Source organism: Peromyscus californicus, unplaced genomic scaffold (assembly GCF_007827085.1).
Source record: "Peromyscus californicus insignis strain IS unplaced genomic scaffold, ASM782708v3 Scaffold_19__1_contigs__length_69161282, whole genome shotgun sequence".
NCBI lineage: Eukaryota > Metazoa > Chordata > Mammalia > Rodentia > Cricetidae > Peromyscus > Peromyscus californicus.
Window position 1 is genome coordinate 24,743,183 of NW_026294491.1, and position 14,530 is coordinate 24,757,712.

The following is a 14,530-nucleotide window of genomic DNA, read 5'->3' on the forward strand; positions in this document are numbered from 1 at the left end:
GCAGTTCTGTCTCCATCCAAGAGAGACACTTCCAAATGCCAGGTGCCGGGGAGAGAGCCAGGGGCTTGGAACCACTGGCCCGGACTGTCAATGGTTGCTACTGAAGCAGTCGAGGTTACAATCCCTTCTTGCTCTGGGAAGCCACGGTTTCCTGGACACGGACCGTCCACACATACTCCCTAGGGGCCTTACACAGCTTTGTGAGCCGTGGCCTCTTGGCACCTTGGTCCCCATCTTTTCATCTTGTGTCTAGCGCAGTCAGAGCCTCCTCGGCCTTAGGGACTCCGGAGTAGCCCCCTCTGCCCCTCCCCTCGTGCTGAATTCTTTATGGGGGTCTCTTTGCTAGGCCACGCCCCTCTGCTCCTCCATAGAAGTTTCTAACAGCCAAGGCCGTAGCTGCCCCCTCTACCTCTCTGGACCTTCACCCCTCCCAGCCACCTCCCAGGGCACCTCAGCACCCCACACCCATGCCACTAACTCCCCCTCCTCTGGGACCCTATCACCAATTCCTCAGTGCCTCCTAGTCCGGTAGCAGAGGGGTCCCCTGCAAGGAGACAGACAGACACACTGGGACCCTGGCATCTTGACGCCGGCAATCCTCCTGTCCAAACAGACACTGGCTTCCCTCTCGATCCTGATGTGAAGTGATTGTCGCTCGTGCTCAGGCAAGGGCCGCCATCCTCCACATCTTAGTTTAACCAATGGCACCTGTCTCAGAGCCAGGCCTGGGAGACCATTATCCCCCAGGTGTTAATACTTTGGTGAACGTCATGCTGGAATCAGAAGTGAGGTCCCGCCAGCCTGTCTAAAAGCACCTCGTGGATTCTCTAGGAGAGGAAGGCTGAATGGCGACCGCCCCCCTTTACCCATCAGCCTTCCCTTTCTCCCTTTCTTCCCTCTCCCTCTTCCTTTCCTCCCACTCTGTGGTTCGTTAAGGTACAAGGAGGAGAAATTAATTTGGAGGAGGAATGGATATGGATGTCAGAAAGATGTTCCCACCTCTCCCCACTGGGGGAGGAGTGGCCACCACTTACAGTGACACTGAGCCGAGACAGCTGTGCGACCCCCCCCCCCCCCCCGTGGTCTCTGCGAGAAAGGGGAGTCCTTGGTGTAGCAGATGGACCTGCCCCACGAGCTCGGCTTGTTCTGTCTCCCAGGCTTGGCACACGAGGTGGAGTTTAGTTTCTCAGCCTGTGAAGTATGAGAATGAGACACTCCCTCCATCCCTCCATCCCCCCCCCCCCGCCCACCTCCCCCTGTTACCCCCCCCCCCCCCCCCCCCCCCCCCCCCCCGCACTGGCTGGACCAGGCCTGTGTCCTCTCAACCAGGCCAGCAAGGCTTACTTCTCTACTAGATCTTTGAGAGCAAAGCCCAGGGTGGCTGGCACCCTTGTGCAGCCCCTATACCTGCCCGAGGCCAACCCTCCTGCCTAGACATCGCAGGTATTGCCGTATCCCCATGTGTTACCTGCTTGGCTCAAGTTTATAGCAAGCATCTACCTTAACGATATTGCACAGTATAAAGCATGTTTCAAACATCACACATCACACCCTCCGGTCTCCTTCGGACTAGTGTGAGTCACAAACCTGATGGGAGCCTATCTCGTGGTGCATCCAAATTAGTCCTGTGTCTGGTGCACCCCAGATCATCTGCATGGGTCTTTGTAGGACACACATTCTGAAGGAGGCAATTCTGTGGAATGATGACCAGCACTGCTATGAATATTCTCCGAGCCCCTCCCACATGCCAGGTGGGTTATCAGGCACTCCACAGGCATCACTTTGTGCCCCGGCTCCTTTTTTGAGCCCAGGCTTACCTTAAACTCATGTGGTAGCTGAGGATGACTTTGAACACCTACCTGATCCTTCTGACTTCCCGAGTGCTGCCTCACACTCGGTTTATGGGGTGTCAGAGACTGAACCTAGGGTTTTGTGTATGCTAGGCAAGCATTCTACCAACTGAGTCTCACCCCAGCGCCTGTGCATCTCTCACTGTATTGTCTCCTAAATCCACCTCAGAAAGTCAGATTTTTTTTTTTTTGGTATCTCTAGCAAAGCATGGATCACAGAGTCTGTCTCCCTCTAGCCCCAAGCTGGGAGGTGGTGACATCTGGGTCTGTCTAAATTCAGAGCCTTACTCTGAATGACTTTGCTACCTGCCTGCGTGTTAGGGTCTCCAAGGGAAATCTAGTGTTGTGAAAGGCTTTCTCCCTCATCTTCCCAGGAAGGACATGAGCTGGAAGCTGAGATGTCCTCTTTGTGGAGACAGAGACCACGGCTGGGTTCACATCTCGCAGGGCCGAAGGTGTAGGACATGGGTACCTTGTTTAGATGAACTAGAGTGTGCCTTGTTCAGTGGAGTGACCCTAGATAACCGAGCTGCTGCATACTCCTAAAACAGCTCATCTCCAGCCTCCACTACTCCTGAGAGATCCCTGTGGCCCTCTGGCTCCCAGGGGGTCCAAGTGACCCAGGTTCCCTGTGGCATTTCCAAACAGCAGAGGGTATGCAGCATTTTCTGTCAACATTGGGGAGTCCCAGTGAGGACATCCAGACTCTGGAAATGGATGCAGATAAGAGCAGGGAGACATGGGCCTCAAGAGCACCGGACAGCCTCCAGCCCCCACTCCATGACCTCTGGGCTCTGCTCTGCCCTCCAAAGTCCACAGATTAATTAGAACTGACTTTTCCTTTGGAACTGACCACACAATCAACCGATCTCAAATTGCGATTACCAGCCAGCCATCCTTCCAAAGCCCCGAGCCTTCAATGGGGCACCCGACCCAGGAATTCCCTGGATCACTCCCTGCCAGCCCTAATTACCGGAGGACCTGGGATTTCCACAGTTCCGGTCCTTGCTTCTGGGCAGGGAAGCTGGGGAAGCAGGAACTCAATCACCTTTTTCCTGGAAGGACAAACCAAGAACTCTTGCCGAGGACCAAATGAGTCTCCTCTCCCCATCTCTGCAGCTTTTCCAACCCAGGGACTCCCCAGCCTTCGCAGCCCACTCACCAGGCAATCCCCCATCCCCCTGCAGAGAACAAAGATGCCATGTCACTGACCCCTTGTAGGAGAGCCCTGGCCCCGAGTTAGGGAAATCCATTCATCTCCCTAGTCTGCCGGCCCTTTGCTTGGCGGCAGAGAGCGGACGACGCTGAAGCCCCACCCACCCCTGTCCCTCCAGACAGACTTCTTGCCAAGTCCCTGGGCAGCTTGTTCAACAAACAGTAAATCACCAATTAGGAGGCCACACCCGCTGGCCAAGCTTGTACCATCCTGTCATCTCTAGAAAGGATGGGTCCTCCCACCTAGAAACTTCAAAGGACACAGAGCCTGTTGATAGTGGGGGTGGGGACACATGAGGGGCCTCGTAGGAGCTGGGACAGGCCTTCGGGATCACTTAGTGCAGCCCCCTAACCAACTCTTGGTCTCTTGAACCACAGTGATGGTAGTTCCCCCCTCCCCACCTGCAGCTTCCATTCATTGTTTCTTGGCACCATGTTAAAGAGCCAGCATCCCCCAAGGGTGACTAGCTGCATGGGAGTCACAGTCATCGTACGCTGGGCAGAGGGGCCAAGACCCTTTGCGGGCACTTGGAGCACCCACTTGCCCAGCCACAAGATGGTCCAGATGGGTTGTGGAGAACCCCTTGCCACACACACACACACACACACACACACACACACCAGGGAGCCTCTGGGATCCCCACTGGGAAGGCAGAGGCAGAGAGGAATCGGAGCCATAGGTTTGGACAGCTGTGAGATCCAAGCCACAAAGCCAAGCAGGGCACTGAGCCAGCAGGGCCAAGCTGAGCCCAGTTCCACCTGTGCCTTTGGAACTGAAACACTCAAGAGGGCAATAGAAAAGGAGGAGGCCCTAAATCTCACAGAAGCATGCCATAGCTTCAAAGTGTGTTGCTGTCCTTCAGCCATGGCCGCGCCAGCCTCTGCTTCCCCTGCTGAAACAGCGTCTTGGATCCTGGAGGGCGCCTCTCTCTCCCATCCAGGAAGCAATGCTCTCTGGCCTATCCAGAGGTCAGACAGGGCAAGCCCCTAGGCTGGAGCTGAGCAGTGAAGCTAATGGGAGCGGAGAGAGCCCTGGCGTGGGGTCAGCCTGGCGCCCCTGCTTCCTGCCCAGCAGAAGGGCAGGAGGGAGGAGAGTCTTGAGGCCCTGAGACCAAAATCAACCAAGGGGGGCTGGGGGTGAGGAAGAGGGGAGATCGGCCGCCCTACAGAGGACTGCTCCCTAGAAGGAAGTAAGGATGGCTGGTTCTTTTGTGTGGGCAGGCATGTCTTCACCAGGTCAAGCCAATTCGAGCTAAGGACTGTTTGGGTTAGCCCGGGGCCCTCGCTGTGTGCATGGCTTCTCGGGCTGCCTTCCAGCTGCAGGCTGTTTCCCCAGCAGAAGCATCCTTGGCTGTCCTGGAGGTATTAGGAGGGGACAGTGGAACCCCACCAAAACCCCCTCCTAAACTTGTATTTTGACCCAAACTAAGGCTCCCTACGACTCCTTTTTCTGGAACCGTGGACCAAGCGTCTCCAGCTGACTGATCTTCTATGCAGAGCCATGTAGGCTACCAGGGTGGGGCTGGGTGTGTGTGTGTGGGGGGGGGCGGATAGATCCAGTCTGATCTCACTGTGCAAAAGAGAAAGATGGAGTCAGAGAGGAAACAGTCACGCTGACACCTAGACCAGCATCACACATGGAGGATGGGAGAGATTTCAGAGACCTTGCAGAAAGCTCAGGAAAAAAAGCAAACAGGAGCTTCTGAGCAGCCAGGCCTCTCAAGGTGATATCCCTCCAACATCCCTGCACATACTAGGGGACTCTGTCTAGGACAGTGGTTCTCAACCTTCCTAATGCTACGACCCTTTAATACAGTCATGGTGACCCCCAACCATAAAGTCATTTTGTTGTTACTTTGTAACTGTCATTTTGCTACTGTTACGAGTTGTAATATAAAGATCTGACATGCAACCCCTAAAGTGGGTTTTGACCCGCAGGTTGACTAGGGACTCCTGGCTGAGTCAGAGTGGTGGAGTCTATTGGAATCTTATCAGGGGACCTGGTCCTCTAGAGAGGAGTGCCACCTAGGACCCTGAGGGGCCTTTAAGACCACTGTGGCCAAGATGGCCAAGTTCAGAGTCGGTCCTTCTGCACCCTCTGCTGGCCACAGAGCAGACCTGCCTGTGCTGGCTGGACCCCTCCGACACCCTGAGCAGGCCAGGGTAGAAGAGGATTGATTTGGTGTTTGGACATAAAGATTAGGGCCTTCTGTAGAACTCAGGCACTTGTCTCCAAGAGGATGAATATGATGCATGCAGTGTCCATCACAGATGGGCGTGACATGCGTCCAGATGTCAAGTGCAGAGTGAGCTGGGCATGGTACCACTAGCCCATGACCCCAGATAATCAGGAGGCTGAGGCAGGAGGATCACAGTCCTGTCTGGGCTACAGAGTGAGCTCAAGGCCAGCCTTCACAGCTTAGTGAAACCCTGTCTCACAATCTCATGATATCGAGTTTAATAGTAAAACAATTGCGTAGCATGCAAGACACTCTGGGTTCAGTCCAGTATTAGGGGTAGGGAATACAAGGTGAGGACCCAGGACTGGGACATGGGGACAGTAAAGGGTCTCATAGAGTTATAAATATAAGCTTTGAATTGAGGAAGTAGCAGAGAGCCATGAGGCCGTGGAGGTGGATGGCACTTCTAGGAACACAGTGGTTTATCTTCACCAGGAGACCAGGATGGAGGCAGACCTCAGAATACCACGCTCAGGAGCCCAGGGGCCCCCATGTCTTTTATCTTTGGGCAGTGGAGACTGTGAAGTTGGAAGCCTCGTTATCTCGCCTGTGTGCTGGGAGACTTGGAGACATCGGTGGGGAGGGCCCAGCTTGGAGGAAGAGAGTGGGAGTCGCTCTCGCTTTTGTCTGGAGAAGGAAGGGCAGAGCTGTCCTGTGAGAGAGCAGGGAAGAGCGTCTGAGCAGATACAGGTCAGGCAGGAGCAACGGCAGGAGTCAGTGTGTCTGGGCTCTGGATTTCCTACCACAGCAGCTCCTTCAGCACCACTGAGGCAATCCGCTGCTGGCAGAGCACTGCTGCCTCTCAATACTGGGGTGTCATGTGGGGTTCAGTGCATGAGGCAAGAGCTAGCCCCCCTAGACAATCGGATTACAGTCTTGACTCACCTTTTCATGGCCCCTTGCGTCACTGGCTGCCATCTCCTGACCCACTTCGTGATTATGATGGTATGACGGCCTTCCTGGGGCCCCTCCTCCTATAGGTCTGATGGTCATAGGGGACAGAGCGGAGATGGCACAGCCCTGCCCACGAACCCCAGAAAAGCTGCAGTGTGCTGCTGTGTGTGGCCAGGCAGGATCAGAAAGGGGGTTGGAAAAATAAACGATAGCTCACAAACCCAGAGAGCTTAGGAAGAAGAGGCCCCCGGATGAAAGTAGAGAGACGCACATGTCTGCTCCAGCAGTGGGCACCATGTTAGCAAACCCACTGGCGGTAAGAAGGTCTGTAGACGGTAAGTAGCCACATGGCTGCTCTTGCCACAGCCTGACTCCAGGCCCAGCATAGTGGAGGCAGGGGGATCCTCAGCTACGTGTCCAATTCAAGGCCATCTCCCTGGCTAGGTTTAGTGTGTGTGTGTGTGTGTGTGTGTGTGTGTGTGTGTGTGTGTGTGTGTGTGTTCTCCCCATCCCCCTCTTTGTCTCTCTTCTACATCTGTGACTTGGGTCTTCCTTCAAGATGGCGTCAGGGAACTGAGGGAATTGGCGCATGTGGCTCCTGCCATGGCAGGGTCCTCGGAACACATGGGGGTTGGATGAGAAGCTCCAAGCTTGGAACTCAAGCTTGTGGGCCCTAATGCTGAGTCTGGTCCTTTACTCATGGTTGCTCTTGTTTCTTCGTCCAGGGAGAGCGGGGCATGCCGGGGATGCCAGGCAAGCACGGAGCCAAGGTACCTATCCCTCTCTATTCCTCTCCCAAATTCTGGGAATCTTAGTTCCTTCTTGGGTCCCTTCCTTTTCATAACCTGTTGGGAATATGGGATGCACACTCCCTCAACCCTCCCCCTTCCTAAATCTATCTTTCCTAACATGAGCAGGGTGGGGCTGGTGTGATGTGCCTCCGATCGCCTCCTGGGATTTCTGGATCATAAAAATCCTTCTCAGCTTTCAGCTCTAGTATGGTCCTGAGACCCAAAGAAAACATAAGAACCCCAACATGCTCCACTTGAGCTTTTCTTTTTCTTTTTTCTTTATATTTATTTATTATGTATGCGGTGTTCTGCCTGCATGTATGCCTGCAGGCCAGAAGAGGGCATCAGATCTCATTACAGGTGGTTGTGAGCCACCATGTGGTTGCTGAGGACTGAACTCAGGACCTCTGGAAGAGCAGCCAGTGCTCTTAACCTCTGAGCCATCTCTCCAGCTCCACTTGGGCTTTTCTAAGTCGCACTTTGAACAACATTTTCACTTCAAAGTATGGTCTTGGGGAAATAAGGAAATGAATTTCATAAACCAGGTGTGGTGGTACACACATGTAGTCCAGCACTTTGGAGGTAGAGGTAGAAGGATCAGGAGTTCAGGGCTACCCTGAAATACATATCCAGTTCGAGGCCAGCCTGTGCTACATGAGACCCTGTCTATTTAAAAAAAAAAAAAAAAAAAAAAGATTAAAAAGAAAAAGGGAGATAGCTCATCAGAGCTTACTGTTCAACTGTGCAAGTATGAGGACCCGAGTTCGGATCCCCAGCAGCCACACAAATGGGGTGGTACGTGCCTATAATCCCAGCACCGTAAGAAGAAACAGGAAGGTCCTGTGAGCTGGCTGACAATCAGTGAGCACCAGGTTCAATGAGAAACCTTGTCTCAAAAAATAAGGTGGAGAGTGATAGAGGAGGAACCTGACACTGACCTCTGGCCTCCACGTGTGTAGACATGGGTGTGTATCCCTACAAACACATGTGCATACACACATATACCACACACACACAAGAAGGCATGGGGTTTACTTCCAGTTCTTGAGGGCAGAGGTTTAGAGAGCTGTGGTTGGTGGTAACCCCACTTATACACAGGGGTACACTAGGCTTCGGTGAAACCAGAGCCTTCCTATGGTGTTACCTGGTGGTCCCCACCCTTTGACCACAGGGAACTAGCCCAGTTCCCCACCCTTTGACCACAGGGAGCTAGCCCAAGCCTCACTGTCCCTGAACTCCCACTGAAAGTCCTGGTAACCCAGCAGATGGCCAGCCCACGTTCCATCCTCAGGTGCACTCTTGGGGTGCCCAGCTCAGCATATCACATTCTCCCACACGCTGGGGCAGTACTGGCTATCAGTCAGCAGAAATGTGCCGATGGTAAGACCAGGCCGAGCTGCTCAGCTGGCAGCCTCTGACCTCAGACACCTTCATGCCTTTTTTTTTTTTTTTCCTTTGCCAGGGGGCTCCTGGAATTGCCATGGCTGGGATGAAGGTCGGTAAACATTGTCACTCTATGTGTTAGGGGCAGGATACGAGGGTATCGTGAGACCACAGAGCTAGGGCTTGGGCTCAGCAGCATGGCAGCTGGATCTAGGGAGGACAGAGGTTTCAACCAGGTCTCCAGCCTCCACTCACGGCCTCCCCAGTCTGCCACTGAGAGAAGCCAGCTCTTTGCCACACTCCAGAACCAGCTGCCATGAGAGGAGAGCCAAAGCCTTTGAGAGGAGAGCCAACATCTTTTCCCTGAACCCTTAACTAAGCCAGTGGGTACCATGGGGATGCCCAGTGGTACCCAATATGGATCTTAGCAGTGCTCCACTCACAGGTGGCACCTCTTGGGATGCTCCTAACCTACCCATCCTTCTAGGGCAGCAGTTCCCAACCAGTGGGTGGCAACCCCTTTCGGGTCATATGACCCTTTCTCAGGGGTCGCCTAAGACCATCAGGAAACACAGGTATTTACATTACGGTTCATAACAGTAGCAAAATTACAGTTAAGTAGTAGCAATGAAAATAATTTCATGGTTGGGGGTCAGCACATCATGAGGAGCTGTATGAAAGGGTGAGGCATTAGGAAGGTTGAGAACCACTCTAGGGGGAAAATGAGACCCTCAGGAGCAGCTTCCCAGAAGGCCCTTGTCCTGGAGTTGCCCCTGAGCCGAGGAAGTGCCCCTCCCCCCAAGCAGAGAGCCCTTGTCCCCACTTGGTCTCTCTCCTTTCTTCATCCCTGTCCTCTTTGTCCCCACACAGGGCGAGCCTGGGACTCCAGGAGCCAAGGTACTGACAGAAAGGGGAATCCCGAGGGGCGCAGAGAAACGAGATTGGCGGTGGGGTGAGGCTGACAGGGGCCACCATTTTGCTTCTGGTCCCCCTGAGGCCCAGCCCAGGGTGTGTGTGAGCATACTGTAAGGAATTCCCTCTTTCCTGGTCCTGCCTGCAGGCATGGCAGCTGTCAGGGGTGGGGGTGGGGGGAATAAGGGGGTGGGGGGCAGAATTGGTGGGGGACTGGGGAGGGTCTCATCTTATCTAGAACAATAAAAGATGTAGCGTGACAGAAATGTCAAATGAACTTGAAAATGACTGAGTTAAAAATCTTTCATGGGCCGGGCGGTGGTGGCGCACGCCTTTAATCCCAGCACTTGGGAGGCAGAGCCAGGCGGATCTCTGTGAGTTCGAGGCCAGCCTGGACTACCAAGTGAGTTCCAGGAAAGGCGCAAAGCTACACAGAGAAACCCTGTCTCAAAAAACCGAAAAAAAAAAAAAATCTTTCATGGAGCCAGGCCAGGTGGCACAGGCCTAGACTCTTGCCTGTCTGGGGGACTGAGGCAGGAAGGTCACAAACTCAAACAAAGCCCGTTGAACTTGGCAAGACTTTTTGTTCAGGGAATGATAAAAGAGGGCTGGGGTAGTGGTGGTGTATTTATCTGCTAGGGGGAGGCGGGGAAGGGGGGAGTGGGGGGCGTGTTGGATATGCTAATGTGCGCTGGAAATCCTAAAAAGCCAATACAGTCTGCAGTACCCGTATGTTTATCTGAACTCCTCTTGTTGACAAGGAGCCTGAGGGCAGTTGTCTGGGAACCCCCGTCTCTGATTCCACCCCATCCTTCCCTTACCACCATGTCCATTTATCAATGACTTTCTCTTGTCTCTAAGAGAGATGCAGGGAAGCTGGGGCCCCGGGCTTGCTGGGAAAGAAGGGACAGAGGGTAGGACAGAATGCCTCAGGGGACACGGGCCCCAGGGGCTCCACCCTGTAGCTACTGTGCTGGGTAGGCATGATATGGAAAAAGGGAATGTGGCATGGACCAGCAAACCCGGGGACACAAACCCTTCCAGAAGTCCTTGGCTACCAGCGAAAGGCCAGGGACAAGGACTGCACCTCGTCATCTTTGTTACCAAGCATCCCTGTAGGTAGGACCTTGCCCAGGCTAAAACCCACCCCAGGGGCAGTCCAGACAAGGCTGGGCACTGGGGAGGCAGTCTGCCCTTCCTTTTCCCCACCCCCAGTCATCCTTTCCAGGCTCCTGCCTGACTTTCTGCCTCCTTTCCTGCCTCCATACCATGTTACCAGGCAGCTTGTACCCAAGGGCAAGTGGCAGGGATATGACACCTAGAGACTCAGTGTGGCATCATCGCTGCCTCCAGCTGGAAAGATCCTTAAGACTGTGGCCCCAGAGTCCCCCAGATCATATTCTTGTGTATAGGGATGGCATTAACCACATTCTTGGCTGTGGAGACAAGAATTCCAATGCCAACCTGAACCAACTCCCTGCTGGTGGGGTGCCCTTTCCATCAGGCACTGCTCTGGAGTGAACTACACCCTCCAACATTCATATGCTGCAGTCCAGCGCCCGAAGGTGTCTGCATTAGAGGACAGGGATTTTGGGGGAGCATAACGGTTAAATGAGGTCACAAGGGTGGGACCCTAATCTGATGATGGCACTGGTGGCCTTATCAGGTGAAGATAGTCCTCCTCTTTGCCAAGTGAGAGCAGACAGGAGACAGCCATCTCCAAGCCAGGAGAGCCTTTCCCTTCTCCCTCACACAGGCACCCAGATGGCAGTCTGGTGTGATAAGGGACTAGATCTCTGCTCTCTCAGCCACCCAGGCACAGTGTTTTGTTATGACACCGTGTTGACTTATACAGATGCTGTAGAGGCCAAATGAAGACTGTACCCCAAAAGGTGGACCCTGGGAGACCTGGGGGAGACTGGCTCTGCCATTAGTTCTGTCAGGGACTGTCCAAAGTCACCTATCTCATGGGGTAGACTGGCCCCGCCTAATAAATGAGGCTTGGAGTCCAGTAACCCTACAGGTTTTGTGCCATGGGGACAGATAGCCAAGTTCTCAGAGCTGGGCAGAGCCGGAGCAGGGAATACTGCCTCAATGATCCACAGACCAAATGTATTAGCCAGCAAAACTTACATACTCTCACAGCCGTAGAGGCCAGAAGCCCAAAGGCAGGGGGTAGGAGGGGTGTGCACTCTGAAGGCTTTTCCTTTCAAGAGGTTTACGACAATTTTCACGTCCCCTCGGCTTGCAGAAGCCTCACCTCATATGCTTCCATTTTCACATAGCTTCTGTGTGTCTGTGTGTGTGTCTGTCTGTCTCCAGACTTCCCCATCCTATAATGTCATGGGGACACTGGGTTCTGTCTACTCCAGCGTGATCTTCATATTCAATCTTAACCGATCTTGAATGACCCTATTTCCAAAAAGGGTCACTTTCTGAAGTACTGGAGGTGAGGACTTCAACACCGAACTTTGCTGGAACACAAATTTGGCCCATGACACACACTTCTCACAAAGGAACATTCTGGTGTTTGGATTCCGAGGCAGGAGGAGGCAGACAGAAAAGACAGGGGCTGGTGTGGGGGAGGGGGGCGGGAGGGGGAAGAGGGCAGACATAAAGACATGAAGAAGAGCAGAGTGGATACAAGAGAGAAAGAATTCCCAAGCTCTGGCTTTCCAAACTGCCCTCCTCCCTGCTTCCAAGGGCTCTCTGGAGAGAGGGACTCAACTGTGGCCTGTGGCCAGGGTTTCTTCTCCGTTCTGAGAATTCTTTTTTTTTTTTTTTTCTTTTTTTTGGTTTTTCGAGACAGGGTTTCTCTGTGTAGCTTTGCGCCTCTCCTGGAACTCACTTGGTAGCCCAGGCTGGCCTCGAACTCACAGAGATCTGCCTGGCTCTGCCTCCCGAGTGCTGGGATTAAAGGCGTGCACCACCACCGCCCGGCCCCCGTCCTGAGAATTCTAAGAGCCAGGTTCACATGGGAACAGAGCAGGGATGTCAGCCACTGCCGGTGTGAAGTCCCTCAGGGAAGAATAAGTTAGGATGGGGGTCCAAGAGGAAGCAGAGGCCCAAGGAGGGGCTGATAGACAAGAGCCGGGGGAACCACAAGGGAGACAGAGGCAGGCGGATCTCTGTGAGTATGAGGCCAGCCTGGTCTACAAAGTGAGTTCCAGGACAGCCAGAGCTGTTTGTTACACAGAGAAACCCTGTCTTGAAAAAAAAAACAAACCAGCAACAAAAGAGCCAGAGAGCAATGTGCTAAGAGGGTAGTGTGCTGCCTCCCTAGATGTCCTGAAGAAGCTGTTCTTAATCTCTCTCTCTCTCTCTCTCTCTCTCTCTCTCTCTCTCTCTCTCTCTCTCTCTCTCTCTCTCTGCAGGGTGAGAAGGGGGCTACAGGTTCCCCTGGGCTCTCCGGCCTCTTGGGGCAGAAGGTAGGTGGGTACACATTTTCGGTGGTGGATGGTGGGCGCTCTGCAAGCCTTGCTCTCCTCCTGGCCCTGTCCGTTCCCAGACTCGGGAAAAGCAGCTGGGGCACGGCCAGATGGAGGCGTGGGTCCCACAAGAGGGCCCAAGAACGCACCAATTTGAAGAATTCAGGAGCTATGCCCTTGCTTGGATTTCTCGGTGTAGGCTCTGAAAGTCAGCTCATTTGAAGCCATTTAAATCAGTTATTTGTGCATTTGTAAGCATGCGTGTGCTCTTGCACATGGTGCACACGTGTGTGCATTCATATGGAGGCCAGAGGTTAACCTGGTTGTCCTTCCTCAGGAGTGGTCTACTGTGTTTTTTGAGGAAGTGTACCTCTATGCCCCTCCCCCCTTGACCATTAAGCTAGACTGGCTGGTTAGTGAACCTCTGAGATCTGCCTTCCTCTGCCTCCCCAGCATGGAGGTTATAAGCACTTGGTACCACACCCAGCTTTTCACTGTAGGGGTAGAGGCAGGGGGTGCTGGGAATCCAAATTCTCATCCTTGAGCTTGTGAGGCAGATCTGCTTAGGTTCCTTAAAGTTATTTTTAAAAGTAGGTCATTTTAAAAAGACTTGAGGTCCAGTATGTCTGGGGAGAGCTCTGTAAGAGAGGCCCCCAGCAGGGTCAGGAACAAGGGCTCTGAGCATGCCGGACTGAAGAGGCAGACAATGCTTCCTGTCACTCTGCGTGTTCTCAACCCACCCAGGAGCACTCACTGCGCAAGTCCCTGGTGTAATGTGCCTCTACCCCCAGCCCCTGCGCCTCGCCCCCCTCCCCAGCCTCAATCACCAATATGTCGGTCCCACAGGTGGCAGGGCTGACCCAGAAACCCCAAGCCCTTGGGTGGCCTTTGTGCAGTCGGCCTGGCCTCAGGACTGTCCCGTCTGCAGGAGTCCATCAATCACCTCCTCCTGAGGGGAGAGCCAGTGATATAACTCTGTTTTCCATCCCCAGGGAGAAAAAGGCGATGCAGGCAATGCCATTGGAGGAGGCAAGGGGGAACCCGGCCCCCCAGGGCTCCCTGGGCCCCCGGGGCCAAAGGTGAGTCTTTGCTGGCATCTATGTCAACAGAGATGTGGAGCCCCCAAAGAGGGGCAGATGGACAGCTCCGGGAGAGCAAGGTGTCGAGCATGGCTGGTTGCTGCCTTCCCTGCATCCTAGAGAAATGACTGAAGCCTAACTCAGCAGGAGCTGCGGCTTTGCCAGAGGCAGCAGCACCACCACCCCATGCTCTCAGGCCTGGGGTCATAGGTCATGAGGTTGCCACAGCTTGGGTCTCAGTGGGGACTTGAGAATGCCTGGCCACCATGTCTATGTCTTCTGATATAGGGAAGGAGAGTTAGAAAGTTGTATTTGCAAACTCTGGTCCACTTTCCAGGGCTCTGCCTTCACACCTCAATCCACAAAGCCCATCCTGGACTTGTGGGGATCTCTACCCCAATTCCCAGGGCCTTCATGTCCCTTTCTGTTGCCCAGGCAGGCAGGACCTGGTATAGTGTGTCTTTCCAACAGGCTCCCGACTCTCCAGCAGCTGCCCCAGCTGCCCTGAGTGCCCTGACCTCCTCTCTCTTCTTCCCAGGGAGAAGCTGGTGTCGACGGCCAGGCTGGGCCCCCAGGACTGCAAGGAGACAAGGTAGAGTCCCCCACAGTCAGGAGCAGCAGGATGAGGGTGGTTGAGGGTGTTCGAACACAGCTCAGGAGACCAGTCATCCTGAGCCTGACTGGACCCCAGTGCTGACCCCGAGCTAGCCAGCTTTGACTCCTGATTCCTTCTTTTGA

General features: G+C 54.0%; 1 protein-coding gene across 1 annotated transcript in view; it reads left to right on the forward strand.

Moving 5' to 3' along the window:
- Positions 1–14,530, forward strand: part of LOC128114691 (collagen alpha-1(XIII) chain) — a 76,685-nt gene that overhangs the window by 30,985 nt on the left and 31,170 nt on the right. Inside the window, exons 15-20 of the mRNA XM_052744877.1 lie at positions 6,925–6,969; positions 8,453–8,485; positions 9,244–9,270; positions 12,660–12,713; positions 13,706–13,792; positions 14,331–14,384. Coding sequence (XP_052600837.1) covers positions 6,925–6,969; positions 8,453–8,485; positions 9,244–9,270; positions 12,660–12,713; positions 13,706–13,792; positions 14,331–14,384 — 300 coding nt within the window. The remainder of the gene's footprint in view (positions 1–6,924; positions 6,970–8,452; positions 8,486–9,243; positions 9,271–12,659; positions 12,714–13,705; positions 13,793–14,330; positions 14,385–14,530) is intronic.